The sequence below is a fragment of the Tursiops truncatus genome, chromosome 12, assembly GCF_011762595.2.
Source record: "Tursiops truncatus isolate mTurTru1 chromosome 12, mTurTru1.mat.Y, whole genome shotgun sequence".
Taxonomy (NCBI): Eukaryota; Metazoa; Chordata; class Mammalia; order Artiodactyla; family Delphinidae; genus Tursiops; species Tursiops truncatus.
The window spans coordinates 18,860,178-18,887,662 of record NC_047045.1 but is presented as its reverse complement, the minus strand read 5'-3'; the positions used below and the strand labels follow the sequence as shown (position 1 = coordinate 18,887,662).

The following is a 27,485-nucleotide window of genomic DNA, read 5'->3' as shown; positions in this document are numbered from 1 at the left end:
CCTTAGTTATTGCACTGAGGGTCTAGGATGAGAACACAGAAGGTGGACACATTTAGGCCATCTTGAAAAGGAAAGCTTTTATGAAGATTCAGACTCCAGAAATTATCAGTCCTCTTCTACCACTTCCATCTCCCTCACAATGTCGTAGGACACCTGCACCCACAGGCCTTCCCTTCAGGAACCTGGTCAAGATACATGGTTGCTGCTCTCACCGCTGCTTTTGTGCAGAGATTTCTGATTGGATCTATTGTGAGCCCACAGCATTCCATAACTAGTATCTACCCATCAACCCTCAGAAATCCAGGCTTTAGTATTAGGGTCCCATTCTATATTAGAAAAACCCTAAATTTGTGACTAAATGCCAAGAAGATGGAAACATCTATTCCTCTTTCCCACTCACACTTCCTAAGGGCTCTAACTGGGTAGGTCTAATATCTGCTGGCGTGTTATATAACAGGTAAACTTACTTGGAATTGGACACTTTGTAGTTACATAACTATTCAATGGCCTCCTACTTTGAAGAGCCCCTTAGCAATGGTTGGAATAGTGAAGTTTGAAAGTTTTCTAATCCAAGTTGCGGATAATTCTACTTTAGTATTTGAACCTGTTAATTGTAGCCTTTTTCAGTTTCTATCGAAGAGTCTTTAATGAAAAGCACATGTATTCCTTCTCAGCACCTGTCCAGCTTGGTAAGGGACTAGTTCCTAGCATAAATTAACCTATTTCCTTCCCTCTAAACCAAAGTAAGTCCAGTTTTCTCTCCAGGTTTGCTGAAAGCTTCCATCACCACTACTTAAATAGTGCAAACGGGGAAACATTTTTTCCCACCAACACCTACTCTCTAGGATTGTTGTAAGAAATCAGTTTGAAGGGCAGTATTAATCTCAGAGGAAAGGGGGAGAGGCACCAAGTTCCATTAGTAGAATAAAATGGGTTGTTAGTAAATTCAGTAACAAAGAGACGAGACTTTGTGGAAAAGGGGACAAAAAACAGGGGGGGGGGGGGTGCGATAATTGTACCAGGTGTGCATCCTTGGAGCACAAAAGCGAAGAGGCAGGAACACGGCAGGAGTCTGGTCCAGTGCAGCTAGTCTCAGTAAGCTTGGCCCGCTCTTAAACTGCTGGTGGCCTGCCAGTGGTCCCCACCTTAGGGTATTGATATTACAATGAGAAAGTCCTGATGCAGAGGACAGATCATAGAACTGTACGTGGTCTGTGTTAACTCCTTGGAGAAGGATCTAGAAGCTACTTGGGGGAAGGATTTGTGAGGCAGGCAAAAGTGAAGTCATTAGAGAAGGACTGTTGACAAAAGGGTTAAATTGAGCCTGCTCATTGGAGAAGCCTGAGTGGAATGAAGCATCTTGGTTTTTTCTCCCACCGGATCCAGGCAGTGTCAGCGATCAAAGATATTTGCATGCCCATGTCTTACCTGTTTTGCTCATTATCAAGGCCACGTGCAAGGAACCCTAATGAGATCAGGCAGGTGCTCACTCCCCTGGCTTGGGGTCAGAGCCTTCATAGCAGCCTAGTCCCTCCTACACAGCAGGGGCTTAATAAATTTATCACCTTCTCTTGTCCTTTCACCTCCATCTGCATACAACCCTCTGCTCCCTCCAATCCCCAGAGATCACATCTACTCTCATACTCATGGTACAGCCACCACTACCAGCAGGGTAACATTGGGTCTGATCCCTACCTTTCATTTCTCCTGAGTGCCAGCCCCTGTTCCTAATTCCTGCCAGAATTACCCACTGTTCTCATAAAAGTGCATGTTTGAAACCAGCTGCCCACTCCCCTGAGTTGCAGCATTCTCCAATGAGTTCCAAGCTCTAAGGCATTCTTGACCCTTTTCGTCAATCTGGGATGCTGTAACAAATTACCATAGATTGGGTGGCTTAGACAAGGAATTCTGGAGGCTGAGAAGTCTGAGATCAAGGTTATCTGGGTGGGGGTTTGCTTCCTGGCTGTCTCCTCATTGTATTCTCACATGGCAGAGAGGAGAGAGAAGCAAGATCTCTTGGGACCTTTATAAAGGCACTAATCCCATTCGGGAGGGCTCTACTCTCACAACCGCATTGAAACCTAATTTCCTCCCAGAGGCCCCGCCTCTTAATACCATCACACTGGGGAATAGGTTTCAACAGATGAATTTTGAGGGGACACAAACATTCAGTCCATACATTGAGTAACTTTTCCCAACATGGAGTCATCAAACCTGTAGCCAATTTCTTCAGAATAATGCTTATATCAATGTCCTTTTCCATTCCCATGTCCACCACCACTGAAGCCCTGTCACCATTTTACTCCTTATTTTTCTGGTAGAGGTTTAATTGATTCCTCTGCTCCAGTGTTCTCCTCACTCCAAATAGTCCGCCAAACAGCACTGCCAGCTCTGCTTGAGCATTTCCCCTTCCCACTTCACTCTGTTGTTTTTTAGGTGTAAATGTCAGAAGCCTTACCCCAGCCTCCCTCTCCAGCAGACTTCTAATCTCTTACCCAAATCCTCCCTATGTTACTACTATTTGTACTACCGTAATAAATTTCCACAAACTTAATGGCTTAAACCAGCACAGATTTATCACCTTACAGTTCTGGAGGTCAGAGGTCCAACACAGTTCTCACCGGGCTAAAAGCAGGGTGCGTTCCTTCTGGAGGCTCTAGGAGAGAATGTTTCCTTGCCGTTTCCACCCGTATCCCTCGGCTTTTGCCCTCCGCTTCATCTTCACCGCCAGCAAGCTTGCATCTCTCTGAACGTTCTGCGGTTACATCCCCTTCTGACTCTAAAAGCAGCTGGGAAGCGTTCTCTTTTAAGGACCCATGTGATTAGATTGGGCCCACCTGGATAATCCAGGCTACTCTTCCCATGGCCTCCTCTCAGGATCCTCTTTTCCCATCACACTCAGGTATTACGTTGATGTGACGCTCACCTTGGGTAATGTTTCCTCTTGTGAGCAATGTAAGAGTTGAGACACTTAAGAATAGCTTTCTTGTTTTTCTCCCTTAGTCTTTCCACATTCGTTACACCTGGTGAGATTATATGACTTCTGTTTATTTGCAGCCGAACACTGATCTTTTTTAAAGGATCACGTGTTTAAAAGGCTAATAGACAAGTTATTAGAAGGTATAAATCCTCTTAGATTTTTGTCCTAAAATATCTGTAGTCCCTTTTGCCATGTACAGGAACATTTTCACAGCTGGCCACCTTGTGGAGGAGGGAGGGGCCTTATTTTGCCCACCATACTCCCCTCATTCACATCAATGTGCAGATCTTCTAACCGAGCCACCTATACTCCCACCTCTGCTCACTTCCTCCTCCTTTCCACTGGCCATCTCACTCCCACCACTTCCTTTGTTCACACCCATATCAGGATTTCATGATCAAATCTTCTCTAAGTGGAACTTGTATCCTGCATCTCATGTCTGATCACTGTTCTCATTACATATGCACACAATCACACACATACATCCCCTACCCATCTCTTTATTTTCCTAGAATCTCCTAGAGGAATCAGTTCCATCATGATGATGATGATGATATTGACAATGATTGCAGGGGCCTCTCAAGGACTCTGATAAGGAGGGAATCATTTTAAGGCTGCCACAGAAACAGGCTTAACTGCTATAGTGTTTAATGGAATCAACTAATAGTTCAGCATTTTAAAAAATTTTTATATCACTGTATTTAAGATCTTAATGTGAATTTTCTTTAGCCACTAACCAAGATTTTACTTTAGGACAAAACTCTAAGAGGATTTCTATCTTCCAACTAATCGTCTGCTAGCCTTTTAAACACGTGATCCTTTAAAAAATGATTAGTGCTGGGCGGCGTATAAACAGGGTCCATATGATCTCACCAGATGTAACGAATGTGGAAAGACTAAGGAAGAAAACAAAAAGCCATTCTTAAGTGTCTTGTACCTTACATTGCTCACGGGAGAAAACATTACCCAAGGTAAGTGACACATCAACGTAAGGCCTGAGCGTGATGGGAAAGCTGATTTCCGCGATCTACAGTTATGCCGCTAATTTGTTAGGTGCTAAAACAATTTCCTCATTGTACTTGTTCCTAATAAGTATGGAACAGTTTAGTCTCTACAAAAAGCAGGCTAAACATTTTCCCCCGCTGCCGGATCTCTGGGTTGAATGTCCGCATAAGAAGGACATGATTATACTTCATACAGAAACTCTTCCTGAGAAATAATAAGCTTTTAGAGGGCATAACTGCTGTTGCCCCAGTGGAGGGCTAGAGTAGGGTTGGAGGGAACCATTAGAAATACAGTAGGTCTGAGTTGAGGTACTGCTGCCCTGACAGCCAAAGATATCATTGATATCTTTAAGGATAGACATTTTCCCAAAAGTTCAATGAGTGAGGGAGTATGTGAACAATAAGTAGATTGTTAAGACACAGCTGCATGTAGTTAGCACCACAAGTCAATTAGACTGTGTTTTGATATTTGGAAAATAAGTATCCCATTTTTCTTTGAAAGCGCAGTAGTAGTCATAGAAATGATAAAGAAAGAGCCATCTTGGAGATAAACAATAGAATAAGCAATTCTAAATCTGTTGGATTCCTTGACAATATGCAGGAAATGAGCTGTTAATGCAGGGCTTACACCTGCAACGTATAAAACTAGTTTTTTCAGCAGACAAAGGGAACAAAGTCAAGATTCCTGATCTTGAAAGGTTTACTATATGGCAGGAAAGATCAGAAAAGTACATCTAGCCAAATATGAATAAATGCAATAAAAGTATTATGAAGTGTGAATGGAGCACAGAAGAAAGAAATTCCTTTCACCTGGGTTCTGGAGAGCCTTTTCTGGAAAAGAGATGGCCAAAGAAATGGGTGGAATTTGGGCAGAACAGGATGTAAGGAAGTGAATTTAAAAACTGATTCTAAAATTCATATAAAAAAGCAAAGGACCCCAAGTACCCAGAACAACTTTGAATAAGAAAAATGAAGTTGGAGGACTTACACTATCTGATTTTAAGACTTTTTGAAGCTACAGTAATCTAGAAGTATGATAGTGGTGTAAAACTGGCAAATAAAACAATGGAACAGAATAGAATGTCCAGAACTAAACCAACACATATACGGACAACTGATTTTTCAATAACGGTGCAAAGGCAAATCAGTGGAGAAAGGATCTCTTCAACAAATAGTGCTGGAAGAATTAGATATCCATATGCAAAAAAAAAAAATGAACTTTGCTCCATACCTCACAGCATACACAAAAATTAACTCAGAATGGATTATAGATCTAAATAGGAAATCTAAAACTGTAAAACTTCTAGAAAAAAACGCATCAGATTAAACATTTATGACTTGGGTTTGGCAAATATTTCTTTGCTATAATACCAAAAGTATGATCCACTTAAAAGAGAAATTGATATACTGAACTTTATCAAAATGAAGACAGTCTTCAAAACTCTTCAAAAACATTGTTAAGCAAATGAAAAGACAAGCCATAGAAACTATTTGCAGATCATATATCTGATAAAGAATTTAAATCCAGAATAAAGGACTCCCAAAACTCAATAATAAAGCAAACTCCCCAATATGACAATGAGCCAGACTTGAAAACACACCTCACAAAGATATCCAGATGGATGATAAGCATATGAAAAGATGCTGAATGCCATTAGTCATTAGTGAAGTGCAATCGGAAACCACAATGAGATACTACTGCACACATACTAGAATGAATAAAATTAAAAAGACTGACCTTACATAGCATTGGCAAGGAAGTAGAGCAATAAGAATTCATAGACACTGTGAGGAATTTACAGTAATACACTTATTTTAGAAAACTGTTAAGCAGTTTCTTTAAAAAGGTAAACACCTTACCGAAAAAAAAAAAAAAAAAAGGTAAACACCTATCTACCATATGACCCAGACATTCCTCTTCTAGGTGCTTTAGAAAATAAAAGCATGTGTCCATACGAAGAATTGTAACCAAATATTCATTGCAGTTTTATTTATAGTAGCCAAGATTGTAAATAACCCAAAGATCCATCAGCAAGTAAACGGATAAACAAATTAGGGTTTAAACAAGTAGGGTCTAAACACTACTCACAATGAACTACTCAGCAATAACTCAGCACTAAACACTACTCAGCAAAAAAATAATAAACTATTAATACACACAACATGGATGAATCTCAAAATAATTATGCTGAATGAAAGAAGTCAGACAAAATAGAATAGATACTGCATGAATCCATTCATACAAGTATCTTGAAAATGCAAAGCAATATACGGTGATAGAAAGCAGATCAATGGTTCCAGGGGAAGAGATGGGGAGGGAGGGATTACAAAAGGGCAGGAGAAAACTTTTGTGGGTGATGGGTGTGTTCATTGTCTTGACTGTGGTGATGGTTTCTTGGAGAAACACTTAGGTCAAATGTATTAAATTGTATACTTTAAAAGTGTTAAAAATTATTTTGCCAAGTATACCCCAAAACTATTTTAAGAAAAAGCAATTCAGTCCTGACCCACCTCAATGCCTCACTGGAGTGAGATGATAGCCCCTCATTCTGTCTGCCTAACAGGAAGGGGCAGGGGAATTTCTCTCATGGAAGATAACATACGTAGCATCAATGGATTTTTCACTCACAATGTCTGCCAAGTAATAAGAAATTTCTAGACATGAAAAGTGTCAAGACTGCATGACTGATAATATGAGAATAAGAAACATTAGACAACAGATGCAAACCCACAGATGATGTGAAGAGTTAAAAATAAAGACTGTACAATAATTACCTTTAATATATTAAAGAAAATAGAGGAAATTATGGGAAAATAGATGACAGTATAAAGATGTTCACCAGAGAAATACACTGGCATCTATTTTTAAGAAAAATCAAACTGATACTCTAGAACTGAAGCTTTCAGTTCTGGAAAACATGGTGAATTGAGCTGATTTGGATCTCTTTTAAGTAAAACTTTTAGTAATGCTGGATAAAATACAACAACAACTAAAATAATATAGGGCTAGCTATGAAGGAGAGAGAAGTTCCCAGGTAACATATAAAGAGGACACTTAAAGCCAGAATGGCAAGTTTGTAAGCTGATGCCACAACACTCTGGAGGGAAGGGGTTTTAATCTGCAGTGAATAGGGCTATAATGTCTATTTAGAAAAAATAGGGTTCATACCAGATGTAGAGACTTCCTTTATAGAAACCTCCCTCATAAAAGTTATTGGATGAGCTGCCCCTTCATTGAAAGGGAGACTGAATGAACTACACACACACACACACACACACACACACACACACACACACACACACACACACAGAGGAAAGGGATGAAGAAACTGGTGCTTCCAGGGTCTCTAGGAAAAAAGTCTCCCATAAAAAATCTAAACTCCAAGCCCACGTTTCATGTGGATATGGAATCCAAATGTATGCTCTATTTATGATTCAGGAATTCCCAAGCAAAAAACATAACCATTCCAGATTGATCAAATTACTTGGGTCCTTAGGATAAGCAATACAAAATTGTTCTCTAGGGAAACTTTTATAAAGCAGAATGTATGGGACAATCATAGGAAAAAATAATGCTTGCTGGAGAGCTCACACTACAGTACACATGCATACATGCACACACACACACACACACACACACACACACACGACAAAAAATAGAAGTAAATAACTGGCCATGAGGAAGAAGTAGCTTACCCCAACAACCAGGATGATTAGTATTCTGGAGCCTAAAATTATGAAACAATCTAAAAGAGAGCATAAAAGAAATATGAATGAGTCATTAAAAAAATAAAATAAATCATAGAAAACATGAAAAATCAGGACATCATGAAAAAAATCAATTTTTTAAAAGAACTAAACAGAACTTATGTAAATAAAATATGTATAACATCTGATATATAAAATGCAATGGTTATTGCAGAATATTGAGTAGAGTTCCCTGTACTACACAGTAGGTCCTTGTGGCTTATCTATTATATATCTAGTAGTGTGCATATGTTAATCCCAAACTCCTAATTTATCCCTCTCCCCACCTTTCCCCTTTGGTAACCATAAGTTTGTTTTCTATGTCTGTGAGTCTGTTTTGTAAATTTGTAAAGTTCTTTTTTATCATTTTTTTTAGATTCAACATATAAGCGATATCATATGATATTTGTCATTCTCTGACTTACTTCACTTAGTACGATAATCTCTAGGTCCATCTATGTTGCTACAAATGGCATTATTTCATTCTTTTTTATGGCAGAGTACTATTCCATTGTATATATGTACCACGTCTTCTTTACCCATTCCTCTGTTGATGGATATTTAGGTTGCTTCCATGTCTTGGCTACTGTAAATAGTGCTGCAGTGAACATTGGGGTGCATGTATATTTTCAAATTATTTTTTTTCTGGATATATGCCCAGGAGTTGGATTGCTGGATCATATGGTAGTTCTATTTTTAGTTTTTTAAGGAACATCCATACTGTTCTCCATAGTGGCTGCACCAATTTACATTCCCACCAACAGTGTAGGAGAGTTCCTTTTTCACCACACCCTCTCCAGAATTATTGTTTGTAGACTTTTTAATGATGGCCATTCTGACGGGTGTGAGGTGATACCTCATTGTAGCTTTGATTTGCATTTCTCTAATAATTAGTGTTGTTGAGCATCTTTTCATGTGCTTTTTGGCCATCTGTATATCTTCTTTGGAGAAATGTCTATTTAGGTCTTCTGCCAATTTTTGATTGGGTCATTTGTTTTTTTGATATTGAGCTGCATGAGCTGTTTGTGTATTTTGTAATAACCTATATGGGGAAAGAATCTGAAAAAGAATGGATATATGTATATGCATAACTGAATCACTTTGCTGTATTCCTGAAACCAACACAACACTGTAAATCAACTATACTCCAATATAAAATAAAAATTAAATTAAAAAATAAATAAAATACACTAATAATAAAACAATTCACAGGGTGGGTTAAACAACATTTTAACTTGCAATATCTAGTAAGTTCATTAAAATTCAAGGGTAATCTCTAAAATAATTGTTTAAAAAGAGAATAAAAATAAAGGGGCCAAAATAAAGCCTTCAGAGTAGGCCAGTCACTATTCTAAAAGTTCTTTATATATTTCATCACTTAAGGCTCACAAGCTTTGAGGTGGATAGTATCCCTTTTTATATATGAAGGAAGTGAATCTCAGAGAGATTAGGTATCCTGGTGAAGACTGCACAGTTAGCAAGTGATGGAACCAAGCCCAGACAGGCTATCTCTAGACCCCATGCTCTTAACCACAGCTGCAAGGTATAAAGTAGGAAAGGAGAAAAGCAAAGTAAATAGAAATCACAAAATAAAATGCTAGAAATAAAACATCATTGGCAATCACAGTATATTTAGATGAAATAAACTCACAAATTAAAATTTATAAATTTCATTTGTTAATCTGAAACAAAGCAAAATTTAAACTTAAAACAGATTGAAAGTTTAAAAGAATAACAGAGAGAGGTCAAAAGTTAGAGATAGAACAAAAGATATACCAGAGGAATATTAACCAACAGAACGGGAATCATTCAAGCCTTCCCCACATTCACTATTTACTTGACACCCAGCTTGATTGGCCATTTACTGGTTCTGTGCCCGAGCAAAATACTGAATTTCCCAGAGCCTTAGTTCTCTGACCTTTAAATACAAGAAACAGTCTCTCCCTCCATCCAGCCAATTTTTATTGACCACTGACTGTGTTCCAGGCACTGGTCAAGCCACTTGGGACCTATCAGTGAACAAAATAAAGATCCCTGTCCTTGCAGAATTTATAGTCTAGTAGAAGGAGCAGAAAATAAACAACAGACAGAATAGTCACGTGAACTGTAGAGTATGACAGGTGATAAGCGCTGTAGAGAAAGAGCAATAGAATATGGTCTGGGAAATGGGGGTGCCGGGGCAGAGGTAAGGGAAATGCAGTCCCCAGTTTACAGTGAGATGGCCAGAGTTGGCCTCATTAAGAACATCGAGAAGGGGGTATTTGTTGCTAGGGCTTCTGTAACAAAGAACCACAAACTGGGTGCCTTAAACAACAGAAATTTATTGTCTCACAGTTCTGGAGGCTGCAATCTGCGATCAAGGTGTCAGCAGTGTTGGTTCCTTCTGAGGACTGGAATCGACACGGGGAGGGAGAATCTGTTCCAGGTCTCTCTCCTTGGCTTGTAGATGGCCATCTTCTCTCTACATCTTCCCATCCATCATCTCCCTTCTATGCATGTCTCTGTGTCCACATTTCCCCTTTTTATAAGGGTACAAGTCCTATTGGATTAGGGCCCACCCTAATGAACTCATCTTAACCAGTTACATCTGCAACAATCCTATTTCCCAATAAGATCACATTCTGAAGTATTGGGGGTTGGGACTTCAGCATATGAATTTGGCGGTGGGGGAGACACGATCTGACCCACAACAAAAGGCATTTGAGGAAAGACTTGAAATAAGTGAGGGAGGAGCCATGTGAATATCTAGGGCAAGAGTGTTCCAGACAGAGAGACCGGCCAGGGCAAGAGCCCTATGGGTACATGTCTGCTGTCTTCACGGGACAGCAGGGAGGCCATTGTGTCTGGAGCAGAGTGAGCCGGGGTGGGGGGACAGGAGATGAGATCAGCCGAGGGGGTGGGGGGAGGAAAGCTTTGAGGTTATTGCAAGGACTCCAGCTTCTTCACTGAGTGAAATGAGAAGCCATTGCAGGATTTTGAGCAGAGAAATATCCTGACTTAACTCCTATTTAAAAGGATTCTTTAAGCCTCTGTGTTGAGAGTTTTCACTGTAAGTTTACAAAAAATTAACTTAACACAGAGGCCACTTAGTGCCCAATAAATGTCACCTGTTATTGTTTATAAGGGTGCTGGTGGTGTCCTACCCAGATTTTACTATCCAGTGTGTTATTCCCAGCTGCTGGGGATGCTGGCCTACTAGTGCCTCCTTCTCTAGACAATTGCCCTTTGGTCAAAGTAGAAGTTGCCTTACCCTGACTGGCTTGGTTTACCAAAGGTCATGCCCCTGCCTCAAGAAAGAATGACTCTGTGATGCAATTTACGCCTCTTGTCTGATGGAATGAGCACATGTGACATATTGAGGAGACTCACAATGTTCTTGAGAATGTTATACCAGCAGAAACACTGCCAACTTGGGGACAGAGACAGAACAAGAGGAAAGAAGGCTGGCAGACTCCCCCAAATTTTACATTCAGGGAACAGGTTGATAAACTACTCAGTTACAAATACATTCTACCCTTCAAGAAAAAGGAAGGACAATTTCAAGGGTAGAGCTGCAGGCCCAGAGGGCAGCCATGTGCCACAGAAGATTATTTACGGGCCTTGCAACCTAATGGAATTAGCACGGTTGAATTCTGAAATTGCTTGGAACTGGTGACTCCTTTCTCCTTTCCAGTTTCTCCCTTTTTGGACAGGAATGTCTAGAACTGGTAACCTATGCTTGTCCCACCATTGCATTTTATGAACAGATAACTTGTTTCTAGTTTTACTGGTCCACAGATGGAGAATTTTTCCCCAGGATGGATCATACAAAGGGTCTCACCCATACCTGACTTAGATGAATAAGGTGATGTCATTTGGGACTTCTGAGCTGATACTATTTTGACTATATATTGGACTTTGATTTCATGGTGTAATATTTGAGACTTTGAAGGATGTTGGGATAAGATGGATGTATTTTGCATGTGGGATGGACATGAATCTTTGGGGCCAAAGAGAAGAATGTGGTAGGATAATTCACGTCCCCCCCCAAAAAAATGTCCTTTCCTAATCCCTAAAACCTGTGCATATGTTACCTTGCATGGCAAAAGGGACTTTGCAGGTGTGATTAAGTTAAGGATCTTGAGATGGGAGATTACTGTAGATAATCCAATGTTATCACAAATGTCCTTATAGGAGAGAAGCAGGATGGTCAGAGACAGAGATGTAAAGTGGAAGCAGAGGTGACAGTGATACAGGGCCTTGAGCCAAGGAGTGTGAGCAGCCTCTGGAAGCTGAAAAAGGCAAGAAAATGGATCTTTCCCTAGAGCCTCTGTATGGAACACAGCCCTGATGACACCTTGATTTTAGCCCACTGACACTGATCTTAGACTTCTGCACTCTAGAACTGTAAGAGAATAAATGTAGGTTGCTTTAAGCCACTGAGTTTGTGGTCCTTTGTTACAACAGCAACAGGAAATGATTCAGGAACCAATGAACATGTTGCATTGTTGCCTGCTGTGTGGTCATAAAGTTCTTTGTATCTGACCCAGGAGTCTTGTGTCTTCTGCCAGCTTCCACAGAACTGTGTCATGCTAACTTGCTAGCTTTCGAAAGGGGTCAAATCTTAGACCTTTCACAGTTCTTGACGTTTAATTAACAAAAATGATGGTATCATCATGGGTATTTTTCTATCTTTTGAATATCCTTCAGTCTTCTAATAAATCTATTTCTAAATAAGATACCACTTAAATAGTTTTGAATCTTAATAATAAATAACCCATGGTTTAAATTTTGTTACTTAAGTTATTAATAATATTTGCATTAGTAAAAGTTATTAAAATCAACATTTTAATGAATGAAAATAGCAAGTTTAATGAAAATAGCAAGTTTCTTTTTGCAAGACTGTGTGTTAACTACAAGAAATGTTCCATGCTTTGTCCTACTGTTTAGTGTTAGATTCTTAAAGAATAATATTTTCCTCAAAAGACATTATGGGAAAGGGGTTTCTTTTGGTGGAATAATTCCTAAATGAAATCTGGTGCATGACTCAGACCACTGGGATCCTAGAGATGATAGAAATTGAGACACTATAAACATGGAATCATTTTTAAATGAAATTGGATGTGAAAGCAAAGAAGCTGAGAAAATTCTGGTGCAGTATATGGATTTATTTTTCAGCTTAAGCAAGACAGGTGGTAAACAAATCCATAATGAAAACGCCACCCAGAGATTAGCAGCTGGCCATGCATGCAGCGTGACTGTGCAAAACCAAGTCGCTTCCAAAACAGTGTGCAGGTTTGATTCCTTCACGAAATTAACTCTGGGTTGCCCCAGGCCACCTTGAATATCTGTTGATGGGGTATTTATAACCCATTCACCATTCCAGCTCAAAGCCCACACACTAGCCACATGACCATCACTGCCACATCTGCCAGGTAAACAGACAGCCTAGCAAATAGCACTCTTCTTGTTCACTAGCCAATGGCACAGTAGTGTGACCAGACACAGTTACACCAACACAGAGACACAGGGGGCACCTCCCCTCACCCAGCTGACAACCTTCCATACATTTCTGGGGACAGGATTGTCCTACAATGTACCATGCATTGGTACTCATCCCAGGAGAGGAGGGGCAGGGCTGTCTCCAGGTTTGAGCGTGGGTGGCTGTAGGATCTCAGAACTGCTGTTTCAGCACAAGCAATAGAAATGCTAGCCACAGTGACCACGAGAAACGAGACTCCTGACGTCCCGGTAGATGCTCAGGCCCCTGACAAAAGCTGGGCTCAGTTAAGGGTTGAGTGGGAGTTGCAGACCTGGGGGATGCTACAACAAGAGCTAAGAGGCAGCGCCCTGGTTTCTACTGCTTTGGGTATATCCAGCCTCATCCGAATACAAAACAATAAATTCACAAAATATTAGAACTGGAATGGCTCATCTACCACAGACCTTACAGTTAAAAAGGTGGCAGCCCAGAGAGGCAAAGCAACTTGCTGAAGGTAGAGCATGGTAGTGGCAGGTAGGAATGCAATATGCCAAACCCCATTCAAGAACACTGACACTGAATACGTGGCCAAGTTTTTCAATGACAAGGATGAGACAGTGTAAATACTCGGTTCCTCAAAAAGCCCCAAATGTGTTTAAAGGTGTAAACACTCAGCTTAATCAACATTCTTCCGAGGGGGCTCCCTTCTCTGTCTTTCTGTCTCTCTGTCTCTCTCTCTGTATCTCATACACAAACACACATAATCTTGGTGAATGAAGATTTCTTGCTATACAAAGACAGACCCAACATCTTCAGGAAGACACTTTACAAAACATGCCTCTCAATCCAAGTCTTTGTGTGAGGTCTGGGCAACTGGCTTATTTTCTAGAACAATAGGCGGTTCTGAAATAAGGAGATCATCTTCCCCAAAGGAGGAGTTCTGGTCCGTGGGGACGAAGTTGGGGATGTCAAATTTCATGAGCCTGTTCAGCTCCTCCTCTGGCTGCCCACTGCGTCTGATGGCTTCCTGAAGTTGAACTTCACTGTCGAGGGCTGTGGTCTGGAGACCACCTTTGGCCTTGTCCAAGTGGTCCATTTCATTGATGTAGCAGTGAAAGAGGGACCTGGATTCCTCATTGCCCTGTCGAGAAAAGACCTTATCTGGTTCCATTGGCCTTCCAAAGTCTGACACAAAGCTGTTCATTCTGAATCTCTTCTCCGAAGACTCTGCATTGCTGTAAAGCAAAGCAAAATAAAAGACTGCTTACACTCCAGCTTAGTTATCCGCAGAATCATGGTTTTTGGCATCTATGGAATGCAAGTCCCTGTACACAGCATGCAGACAAACATCAGAAATGAGAGACGTCACTTCTGAACATGCACAAATAAACCCAAGGCAAAAGTCACAAGGTGAGGGCCCTTGGACCATCCTGAAAAGAGACCTTTTGCTGAGGGATCCTTGATATTCTTCATCACACACCAGTGTTTCTCAGCGGGACCCTTGGATCGTCTGCATCAGAATTACTTGAAGTGCTTCTTAAAATGCAGAATTCTGGGTTACAGTCCCTCAGGATCTCCGGAGGTGGGGACGGGTAGTCTGTAGTTTCATAGAATCCCCAAGGATCACTACTCGTGGTCAGGTTTAGAACCACTGGCCGACATCAGGCCAGACTGAACAACAATACTGTCTCACAGGGGTGAGTTTCATGTTTGTCAAAGCACTGTCATATCCATTTATCTCACCCCATTCTCAAAACTGACCCATGCTGGGCTTCCCTGGTGGCGCAGTGGTTGAGAGTCCGCCTGCCGATGCAGGGGACGCGGGTTCATGCCCTGGTCCGGGAAGATCCCACATGCCACGGAGCGGCTGGGCCCGTGAGCCATGGCCGCTGAGCCTGCGTGTCCAGAGCCTGTTGCTCCGCAATGGGAGAGGCCACAACAGTGAGAGGCCCACGTACCGAAAAAAAAAAAAAAAAACAAAAAAAACTGACCCATCATGTCACTTAGGCCAAGAATTATTATACCCATTTCACAAAGGCATAAGCTAAGGTAAGGAGGGGTCAGATTTCCTGCTTGATTGACACAATCAATTATAAGAGTGCAAAAATACTCCAGTTCCTGATTCCTTGTTTCATTTAGTGTGGAACAAATTAGCAATTCAATGGTAATAAATCTGAATGGATGAATAAAATAACTCTCAATGAGTCCCATGAGTGCCTGACAGAAAGAGCAGGGGCAAACTGAATAACCTGATAGCCCACCTACTTTAATCACCATTCTTTCCAGGTTTATAGAAAGGTGACTCCCACACAGGTAGTGACTCCATAAGGTCAAGAATCATGTCCAAACACTTGCAAATCCAGAATAGAACCTGACAACAATTAGGCTCTGGAGTGTGTAATCTCAGTGATTTCAGTTTTTAAATCTCTTCTTTCCCATCCCATCACTCAAGACACAGCACTTATGACCAAGTTCTCATGGGGCAGGGGACATGGAATCAAGTTACAGGTATGAAAAATCTGATCTTAAAAACTAACCGCCATACTGTCTTGATTACTGTAGCTTTGTAGTATAGTCTGAAGTCAGGGAGCCTGATTCCTCCAGTTCCATTTTTCGTTCTCAAGATTGCTTTGGCTATTCGGGGTCTTTTGCGTTTCTGTACAAATTGTGAAATTTTTTGTTCTAGTTCTGTGAAAAACGCCAGTGGTAGTTTGATAGGGATGGCATTGAATCTGTAGATTGCTTTGGGTAGTAGAGACATTTTCACAATGTTGATTCTTCCAATCCAAGAACATGGTATATCTCTCCATCTATTTGTATCATCTTTAATTTCTTTCACCAGTGTCTTATAATTTTCTGCATACAGGTCTTTTGTCTCCTTAGGTAGGTTTATTCCTAGATATTTTATTCTTTTTGTTGCAATGGTAAATGGGAGTATTTTCTTGATTTCACTTTCAGATTTTTCATCATCAGTGTATAGGAATGCCAGAGATTTCTGTGCATTAATTTTGTATCCTGCTACTTTACCAAATTCATTGATTAGCTCTAATAGTTTTCTGGTAGCATCTTTAGGATTCTCTATGTATAGTATCATGTCATCTGCAAACAGTGACAGCATATACCCTGAGAAAACCATAATTCAAAAAGAGTCATGTACCAAAATGTTCACTGCAGCTCTATTTACAATAGCCAGGACATGGAGGCAACTTAAGTGTCCATCAACAAATGAATGGATAAAGAAGATGTGGCACATATATACAATGGAATATTACTCAGCCATAAAAAGAAACGAAATTGAGTTATTTGTAGTGAGGTGGATGGACCTGGAGTCTGTCATACAGAGTGAAGTAAGTCAGAAAGAGAAAAACAAATACTGTATACTAACACATATATATGGAATCTAAGAAAAAAAAAAAAGCCATGAAGAACCTAGGGGCAAGACGGGAATAAAGACACAGACCTACTAGAGAATGGACTTGAGGATATGGGGCAGGGGAAGGGTAAGCTGTGACAAAGTGTGAGAATGGCATGGACATATATACACTACCAAACGTAGGGTAGATAGCTAGTGGGAAGCAGCTGCATAGCACAGGGAGATCAGCTTGGTGCTTTGTGACCACCTAGAGGGGTGGGGTAGTGAGGGAGGGAGGGAGGGAGACGCAAGAGGAAAGAGATATGGGAACATATGTATATGAATAACTGATTCACTTTGTTATAAAGCAGAAACTAACACACCACTGTAAAGCAATTATACTCCAATAAATATGTTAATAAATAAATAGAAGAAAAATTTAAGCAAACATCTGATTACTTAGTGTAGTTGAAGCCAAGAATTCACCTACTAAATTATGTATTATTTCAATAAAAAAAGAAAAAACTAACCTCCAGATTATCAAGAATCACCTGGATTTCAGGGCTCAGCAATCCTAGAAGCTTTGCAATCCAGGCAGCAGAGGGACTTTTATATCAGATTTATCTCCTGCTGTGATGACCTGGGTGACATCAGATGAGGAATTCCTCTCAGAAGCCTGAGTTTTTCCTTGTAGTGATAAGCCTGATTAACCAGTCTCATTGCCCACTCCGCAAGGTGATGTGAAGATCAATGATTGACACAGGAGTACGACATTCACTAGGTCATGTATTCAGAATTTAGAGAAAAATCATTTGAGGGAGACTGATGGAATTCTACTTTAATGCAAATTTAATAGGAATAGGTTTTATCTTTCAGTAAGTGATTTTCTTCCCCTCGTGGTCATTTCACCTAAGTTTAAAAGATGACTCAGCAATCCCACTACTGGGCATATACCCTGAGAAAATCATAATTCAAAAAGAGTCATATACCAAAATGTTCACTGCAGCTGTATTTACAATAGCCCGGAGATGGAAACAACCTAAGTGCCCATCATCGGATGAATGGATAAAGAAGATGTGTCACATGTATACAATGGAATATTACTCAGCCATAAAAAGAAACGAAATTGAGCTATTTGTAATGAGGTGGATAGACCTAGAGTCTGTCATACAGAGTGAAGTAAGTCAGAAAGAGAGAGACAAATACCATAGGCTAACACATATATATGGAATTTAAGAAAAGAAAAAATGTCATGAAGAACCTAGGGGTAAGACAGGAATAAAGACACAGACCTACTAGAGAATGGACTTGAGGATATGGGGAGGGGGAAGGGTGAGCTGTGACAAAGCGAGAGAGAGGCATGGACATATATACACTAACAAACGTAAGGTAGATAGCTAGTGGGAAGCAGCCGCATAGCACAGGGAGATCAGCTCGGTGCTTTGTGACCGCCTGGAGGGGTGGGATAGGGAGGGTGGGAGGGAGGGGGACGCAAGAGGGAAGAGATATGGGAACATATGTATATGTATAACTGATTCATTTTGTTGTAAAGCAGAAATTAACACACCATTGTAAAGAAATTATACTCCAATAAAGATGTTTAAAAAAAAAAAAGACAAGAAAAAAAAATGTTTGAGAACAGCGATGAATGTGCCAGCAACCTGTGACCTAAGAAGCTAAAATGTCACCTAGGAAAAGAGGGGATTAACATGTTTGGAAAAAGCATGGTTAGGACTGCTGGGGTCACACCATCCCCCAATTCCAGGCTAAGAAGCTCTGAGTACTAGCTTTCCAGCTTGCCCGGAGCATCAGCTGAGTGTGAAGGCCGACCCAGAAACCCAGCTGTGTACAGCGGCTCTTCTATAACCCAGGCTACATGTTCTCAGGATTAAATTGAGTCCATTGACCACGATCCCCGCCGCTTGCTGAAGAACGAAGGTACAGAAGACCAGGAGTGTTTTTACCCTCCCCAGGGCAGAGCCCAGGCGACAGACACTAAGATGCCTTCCCTGTCTCACCCCCGCTCTTTTCTCTCCCCATGACCTCTGGGTGTGGTAACAGTGCAATCTGTCTGATTCTCCCTCCCTGAGAACAAGGGAAAAGCCCATCTTTGTTCTCTTAGAGTCTGGTAAACATTAAATACTCAACAGACCACCCTGTTCTTCCTCTTTTGTTTCCCTGACTGATAAATTAAAAAACCTGTATGTGAAAAATTGTGATCACGGACATGCCTTGCTTCTATTTCGTTACTATTCATCTCATCGTTGGGCAATATTTACGTACTGAAATCCATAGATCTTAAATGTAAACTTCAGTGTGTTTCTATTGATATATACACCCATGTAACCACCCTCCCAGTCAAGACATAGAATATTTCCTTTCTTCTGGAAAGTTTCCTCCCGTTCAATTTCCAGCCCCTTCAGGTGACACTGCTCTGATTTCTATTTCCATTGATCAGCTTTGCCTGTTCTTGAACTTCCAGTCGATTTCCACCTCCCAGAGGCAATCTGTTTTGATTTTTATCACCGCAGATTAGTTTAGCCTGTTCTTGAAATTCATACAAATGGAAGCGTGCAATATATAGTCTTTTGTGCCTGTATTCTTTTGCCCAGCATTATGCTTTTGAGGTTCGTCCATGATGTCGCATGCAGCAGTAGTCTGTCCTTTTTCTTGCTCAGTAATATTCTGTTGTACAAATACACTACAATTTGTTTATTCATTCTTCTGTTAAAGGGCATTTGGGTTGTTTCCAGTTTGGGGCTGTTATGAACATTCTTGAAAAGTCTCTTTGTAGATACACATTTTTATTGTTCTTGAGCAAATACTAAGAGTAGAATTACTGGGTCGTATAGTAGATGTTTCTTAACTTTATAAGAAACTGCGGAGTTTTCCAAAGTGGTTGTACCATCTTACACTCTCTCCACAACGCATGAGAATTACAGCTGTTCCACATCCTTTTCAGCACTGGGTGCTCTCCATCTTTGTAATGTCGGTCATTCTCGTGGGAGTGACGTGACACTCAGTGTGATTTTAATGAGCATTTCTCTGATGTCTAATAATATTGAGCATCTTTTCATGCCCTTATTGGCTATTGGTTTATCTTCTTTTGTGAGGAGCCTGTGTGTGAGAATTTTGCCCGTTTTAAAATTGAGGTTACCTTTTGTTATTGATCTGTAGAAGTTCTGTCATATATTCTGAATACAAGTCTTTTGGTAGATGTATGTGTTCCAAACATTCTCTTGACCTATGACTTGCATTTTCATTTTCTTAAAGATGTCTTTTGATAAGCAGAAGCTTTATATTTCAGTTAACTTCAAATTATTAACTTTTATCTTCTATGTTAGTGCTTTTTATATCCTCTCTAAGAAATAATTGTTGACCCCCAAATCACAAACCCTTTGCTTTCTTCTAGAACCAATACAATAGCCATGAACCACAGATGGCTATTTATTTAAATTTAAATTAAGTAAAATTTAAATTTTGGTTTCTCAGTCGTATTACCCACATTTCAAGTGCTCCATGGCCACATGTGGCCAGTGGCCACCTACTTACGCAGCACAGAGAACAGTTCTGTCATCATAGAAAGTTCTATTGGACAGAGCTGTTCTAGGAGCTTCTACTTTGGGTTTATGGTCTATGTTGAGATAGGGGTCAAGGTTCATTTTTTCCCATATGTTTACCCTGTTGTTCCAGGACTGTTAAAAAAAAAAAAAAAGAAGAAGAAGAAGAACTTTCCTTTCAATTGACCTTATACAAAAATCACTGTATTCTACACACAGGTAATGAAGGATAAGAAAATGAAAAAAAAATTCCATTCACAACAGCATCAAAAAAAAATAGTATACTTAGGAATAAATTTAACAAAGGATGTGTAAGACCCGTCCACTGAAAATTTCAATGTTGCAAAGAGAAATTAAGGAAGACCTTAATATATGAAGAGATATACCAGGTTTGTGGATTGGCAGACTTCAGGTTAAAAGCCATATTACCATAGACTTAAACTACTGAAGTGTCCTTCCTTCAAGGGCCAAAATCCCTTCTCCCTTCTGTTTTTGTATGCTAACGTTCACTCTCCAATACCTTCCAATAGTCATTCATTATATTTTGTCCAGATTTTATTTTATTTATTTTTTAATTTATTTTATTTTTGCTTGCATTGGGTCTTCGTTGCTGTGCATGGGCTTTCTCTAGTTGTGGTGAGCAGGGGCTGCTCTTCATTGCGGTGTGCGGGCTTCTCATTGCAGTACATGGGCTTCTCATCACGGTGGCTTCTCTTGTTGCGGAGCACGGGCTCTAGGCACACGGGCTCAGTAGTTGTGGCTTGTGGGCTCAGTACTTGTGGCTCACGGGCTCCGTAGTTGTGGCTTGCGGGCTCTAGAGAGCAGGCTCAGTAGTTGTGGTGCACAGGCTTAGTTGCTCCGTGGCATGTGGGATCTTCCCGGACCAGGGATCGAACCCATGTCCCCTACATTGGCAGATGGATTCTTAACCACTGTGCCATCAGGGAAGTCCTTTGTCCAGATTTTAAATTGTTATCTGCAAGGTTATACTGAAACATGCTACTCTGCCATTACTGAAACTGGAACCCACCTGCCTAATTCCTCTTGGCCCTTCCTGAATCATCTTAGGTGCCACCTTCTTCCCTGACTCCTCCAGTCTGAGTTGGGATGTTCTCCCAGAGAACTGGGTGCTTCTCTCCATCTGCCTTCTCACTCTGTATTGAGCCCATTTCTTTACTTGTCTAGCACCTTCCTTAAGACGATCAGCTCTCGCGGCAGGTATTGTGTGTTTCTTGTCTATGTCCTCAGTACCCAGCACGGTACTAGGCATAGAGTAGGTGCTCATTAAGTTTTTGTTAAATGAGTGAATGCATCAATCATGAAGAGATCACAAAACTAAAGCAACTCTTGCCTTGGCAGGAGGCCTCTCCTACAGTTGCAGAAATCAATTCGAGGGCGTACCCAGGGTTGGCAATCAATTTGAGGGCATACCCAGGTAAGGCTGAAAATAAGGACTGGTGAGCCTTAATAGACAGATGGTCTGTTACTAGAGATCCTGAGTGTGACTCCAGCTCCAGAGGTACAAGAGATTCAGCAAACTAGCCACATCTAGGACTGCCCTGCACCTGTTTCTGGCCAAGGGAAGCACTGTCTCTGACTGTACCCTGCAGTGCTCCCCACATCCCCAAGCTCTGTCCTAGACTCTTCTATGGCACCAATGCCTTGCATTGTTGGAGCTCACAGACCACAGAGCTACTGCAAGGGCATCTTGCACCTTCTATAACTGGCCCACCTTGGAGGCTGCAGGAGACTCAGGTTCCACTGGGGAGACTTCCCACCATTTATTGGTAAGAATGGCTTCAATAAAGCCCAGTGAACTCTCTCCCCGCCCAGTGGTTACCCAGTCTTTAAAGCAGACTAGCCCTCATGAGTCACACCTGAAAATGTTCTTGTACACTTAATGTTGGAATAGCAAGGGATGCTCAATAATTAGGCAGGGGGGGATTCTGCTGCTGGATGTTGCCTTAATTCAGTTTTCAGGAAACATGTGCCATATTGTTAAGGCTGTCTTTCCAACCTTATAAAACATGTCCTGGTAGATAACCTGGGTGCCATGACGGAGAGAAGAAGGCTAGTCGCGAGTTTCCCATCCTCTGAAACTCAGTTGGCATATGGAAAAGTAATGCTCACTGGCACCTATCAGAGCAGTTAAAACAGCTGAAAATCAACTTGTTCTTCCACAGCCTTGGTTACACCTGTGAAAATTTAAAATTACAAGGGCTAACCTCTTAAATACCACCTTGATTAAAATGATAATTAAAACCAGAAGCCATAAACTTCAATAACTGGAACACTGAAAGAACGAGAAACTGTGAGATGTTGACTGAGCTAGCAATTAATATCATGTTATAAGTATCATAAAGAAAGGATACTGAAGAATATTTGTACTATAGACTGAATGTTTGTGTTCCTCCAAAATTCCCATGTTGAAACCTAACCCTCCAAGTGAGGCCCCAGTGAGATCCCTCTCTCCTTCCTCCATATGAGGACACAGTGAAAAGTCCATCATCTATGAACCAGGAAACAAGTCCTCACCAGACAGGGAACCTGCCAGCACCTCAACCTTGGACTTCTCAGCCTCTAGAACTGTGAGAAATAAATTTCTGTTACTTACAAGCCATCTAGTAAATATCTGTGGTATTTATAGGAGCCTGAACATACGAAGACAATTAGAAAATTCAGAATCACCAAGAATTTTAGTGTCTTTCATTATTTTTGTCACATTCCTACCTATTCTATATTTTGTCATCATGAAACTGAGATCTAGCTAGCGTGTTTGCAAGAAGTTCTCCCGTGTCATCCTAACTTTTGAAAGATGACAACTGTTTATTTTGATAGAATCTTAAACTCACTTGTTTTACTTATTTAAGAATCTCTAGTCCTCATTTTCAGCTTGTTATAAGAAATGCAATTTGGATTTAACCTATTGATTGTGACATCCCCAAACTCCACCAGCCAGAGTAAAAAGACTGTTCAGACTGTTCTGATTCTTGGTCTTTTCTCCTTCTCACTCTGGGTTGTGTCATGTATTGTCTGAACCTGTGGGATTTTCTGTACCAGAATAGAGATCCTCCATCGTGAGCACCCATCCAGTCCTCTGGCATTTGCAGTGCATGTCATTTGCTTCCATGACACTCCCCTGCTCACAAAACTTTCATTGATTCCCCAAACTCTTCTGCCTGATCTTTCAGACCATCCTCTTCCACATCACATGGCCTTTCCAGTGTCAGCTCCCACCAGTCCCCTCGCCAACCCTACCGTCCAGCCATATGGGACCTGACTGTCCCCCTCTGAGCCTTTGCTTGTGCTGTTCCTCCTACCCCTTCTCTGTCAAAATCAAATACGTCCTTTTCTGTCCAACTCAAATGTCCCTGCCTCCATGGAGACTCTCTGATCTCCCAGCAGGAAGGAATCTGCCCCCCTCTGTGCTCCTTTCGATTTTACTGACCTTGCCTTACAGGATGCAGCCCTTCCTGTCTCATGTCAGAGCTATTTGGTATGCTCTTTTCTCTCCCATATACTGCTGTGCTGTACACTATTCATCTTTGCATCTCTCAAAGGGCCTTGCCATCATTCGACGCTCAATCAATGCACCGGACGGCTGTATCTGCAGGTGGTCCAGAGCCCTGATTCCTGTGAAAGGCACAGCCCCCTCCAGTGTTTAGGGATGTGCTCCTTCCTCTGGGACCCTACGGGAAGTTAGGTCAGGAGGGCGGACTTCTCCCACCTTCGCTGGCAGAGGGAAAACACCCGTAAGATTCTGGGTTATTCCCTTAGGGATTTTCCAGATTTATGATGAGTTTTTACACATGGAGCGCCTGCTGCTGTACTGAGTCTTAGCATGCCTGACTATCCTCAGGTTCGCCCCAGTCATGAAAAGGGGTGGGCAGTCCAGCCTGTGGGAGCCTAGTGTTTCCAGCAGTCACTTTCAGTGGACTTTTAGAGATGCGTAAGCCAAAGACCTACTAAACTCTGTGATGAACCACCAGTGAGAAAATAATAATAACCATTTCACAGGAGCCACAGCCTGTGCTGAGAGCCTCATCTCACGTAACAAGCCCTAACAGCGGCACCAACCAAATCCTTGCGTGTGTGTGAAAGTGCCTTTTGGTTGCTTTCGTTGGTAGTTCCAACTTGCCAGGCAGATGTCAGTCTCTCTGAGGCAAGAAGGATTCTGCTACCTGAGGATGACCCTCAGCACACCCACAGCTGTGCACTCAGGATACACCTTGTAACTGACGGGGAATTAAAAGTGACTCCTGAACAGAGGTGTATAACCTGAATCAGATACATAAAGCAGTTGGATTTTTTACCTGTTGATATATGGAGACCTTTCAGAACGGAGGCTCTACCTCGGGAACCACTCTGCACTACATCTGCACTTAGCTGGTTCCTGTGACCTTGGTCATTAGCAAAGACCTTGAGCACAGACATTCTCTTGCTATTAGCTTTTAGGTGCGCTGTACCCCTCCTTTAGTGAGTGTCATATTCAGGAAAATTGCAACTCAAGGTAAAATGTAAGTTCCATTTTTACAAGGTCACCTGTCCTCACCCCTAAACGAAGACCATCCCCACCTGGACGAAGTGCACTTAGCAAAGGCTACAAAAGAGGGTATTGGAGGTGTATGATGTCTGGGGTTTGATCGTTTTTTTTTTAAAAAAAAGTCCAAAATATTCAACATAAAAATGTGGTACAAGCCTTTCCCGTACTCTTTCTCTCTGGCAGATTTATGATAATGGGGTTATAATACTTTAACAAGACGGTAAAGAGAGTAAATAGCTCCTTAGCAGAAAAAGCACAGGAAAAATGGTTCTTTTATCTTCATTGTCTTTAAAGGATCCAGGTAAGAGGGGTTTTTTTCCCACACACAACAGCAGATATTCCATGAGAAAAATAATCCCCGTTAAAGCTGCTTGGACCTAGAAGCTTTTAAGAAAGGCGATGTCAGCTTTATAAGAGTCTTTCTCCCTCTTTGGTCTGCTTTACTGGTGCTCGCTCATATCTGGTTCTTCTCTCCTCCTGGAAACACAGATTACCCTGCCCAGCCTGGCGGTCAGGTGGCTGTGGCTGGTTCTGGCCAATGATCTGTGAGAGGAAGGGGTGTGTGCCACTTCCTGGCTGAAGGACAGAAGGGCAGGTGTGAGATCTCTTCATGCCCCCTTCCCTGTCACAGGAACCCGGGAGGCTGAGCCTTGGAGATGCTGCAGCTACAGTGGAGAAGCTTCTGTCCACCCCTTGCTGACCCTCAGAAGATGTGTAGCTTGAACACAGTGAAAACCCATGTTGTGTTTTACTGAGATTTGCGGAGCTGTTTGTTATTGTCTCATAGTCTGATTATGACACATCCTCTCCTGAACAGAAGCCAATGAGTAGGCAGTGACTCTAGAATTGAAGTTCTTATGCTAATATGATCCCAAGTTGGAAACTTCAGGGAAGAAGCCTATCTGTCATCCTTGTATCTTACTCCTTTCAAAGGGAATGTTTGTGCTCTTCCCTGCATCAGCAATGATGAGCTCCTAGGGAGCCGCTCAGCCTGCCCGGGACACCTCCATGGAGGAGGAGATAGAACTGAGTGGTAGATTCAACACTAGTCCATTTTGAGCTTGCAGACCTGATTGGGGATCTTAACCAGAACGTCGGCGTCATATTCCAAAAAGATACTTACTGCCTGATATCCTACTTGAGGAAGTTCTTTGTGACCAGCTGCCCAGGGAGCCTGTTATATAAAGCAGTCAGAATTCAGACATCCTTCTGAGCCATCACCAAGATTCTCTGCTTAGTCTCCTTTCTAAAATCATCTTACTCTTTCACTGAGAGACACACCCAAGGTGAAGCTAGGGTAGAAGGAAGCCACGCTTCGGCATGTGTAGCTCCAACGTGAACGCGTAGGGCCTGGTTGTCTCGTGGGAGGATGGGTGTCCTCTTCTCCCTCCTGCTCTTTACCTGCACCCCTCAGCTCTCCCCAGGATTCCACCAGCCACGCAGGGGTGGACTGATCTTCGCTGAGAGCTGCCCGCTGTGAGCCCAGCGTGTACCAGCAGCTCCACAGGCATCAGCTCACTTAACCTTTACAGTACTCCTAGGAAGCAGATACTATTTTATTTTTACAAATGAGGAATCTCAAGCAGAGAGGTTAAGAATCTAGTAAACTGTTCCAGTACATCTGGAAATGTTTGACTCCAGAGCCCATGCTTGATCCAATATGTGATCAAAGAAAACAAATCTGATTGCTTGCTAATATCTTTGTTGTAATATAAGAAGGAGATTTAAAATTACTGACATGAGATAATTTAATGTAGTGTTAATAACAGGAGCTTCAGAGTCAAAGAGACTTTAGTTTGAGGCCTGGCTCCGAAGGTTTTGTTTGTTTTGTTTTCGTTTTTTAACCTGTGAATCATCATATGAGTTGTTCAGCCTCATTTTTCTCATCCGTAAAGTGGGGAACTTTATAAGTTGAACACTTATAGGATTTACTTCATCTTTTTGTGAAGCTTGGTGAGATTACACATATAAAATGATCAGCAGACCCTGGCATGTGGCAAATGTTTAAAAAAACTGCTTTTATTATTAGTCTGAATGATTTATCATTCTTTCCTCCATGCCTAATTATCACAGGCACACTTAAAATTGATTGTTTTATATTAAAGTTGGCTGAATGGAAAAAATAATGTCTATTTTAGAAAAAATTCCTGCCAAATAAATGCCAAGTTTACTAAGATCTAAAATCCTTTTTAACTGCTCCATTTAGGGATTTTTCCACATGTCTGTTTCTTTCAGTTTGCTTATGATATACTACAGCCAAATGCCATGTCTCACACTGCCTCAGACTCAAGAAAGCATTTAAAATGTGGTCCTGAGGGCTGATCCCTTATTGTACTAAAAATAAAAAAAGGTTAGACTTTCTCCTTAGCCTCATTAAAAGCATGTAGAGTTACAATGACCCCTGTTTGAGATGACTCAGAATCACCATCAAGAGAGAAACCATCTACTAGAAGGATGAACTGCCTATTGGAAGACTGGAAATTCAAGTCTCAGCTACCCAGGGTCGATGTGAAATGTTAAGGAAATGTATAAGTCAGTGTTCTCCAGAGAAACAGAACTGACAGGGTGTGTGTGTGTGTGTGTGTGTGTGTGTGTGTGTGTGTGTGTGTGTGTGTGTGTGTGTGTGTGTGTGTGTGTGTGTGTGTGTGTGTGTGTATTTCTATATCTATCTATCCATCCATCCATTCATCCGTCCATCTGGGGTAGGGGAGGGGGACAGATTTATTTTAAGGAATTGGGTCATGTGATGGTGGAGGCTGGCAAGTTCACAATCTGTAGGGTAGGCTGGCAGGCTGGAGACCCAGGGAAGAGTTTGAAGGCAGGCCTCTGCCAGAATTC

General features: G+C 41.4%; 1 protein-coding gene across 2 annotated transcripts in view; it reads right to left on the bottom strand.

Moving 5' to 3' along the window:
• Positions 1-12,579: 12,579 nt before the first annotated feature.
• MRAP2 (melanocortin 2 receptor accessory protein 2) overlaps positions 12,580-27,485 on the bottom strand; it is a 100,080-nt gene continuing 85,174 nt past the window's right edge. For both annotated transcript variants that reach the window (XM_033867532.2, XM_033867533.2), the window contains exon 4: positions 12,580-14,427. In XM_033867532.2, coding sequence (XP_033723423.1) covers positions 14,034-14,427 — 394 coding nt within the window. In that variant the 3' untranslated portion in view covers positions 12,580-14,033. The remainder of the gene's footprint in view (positions 14,428-27,485) is intronic.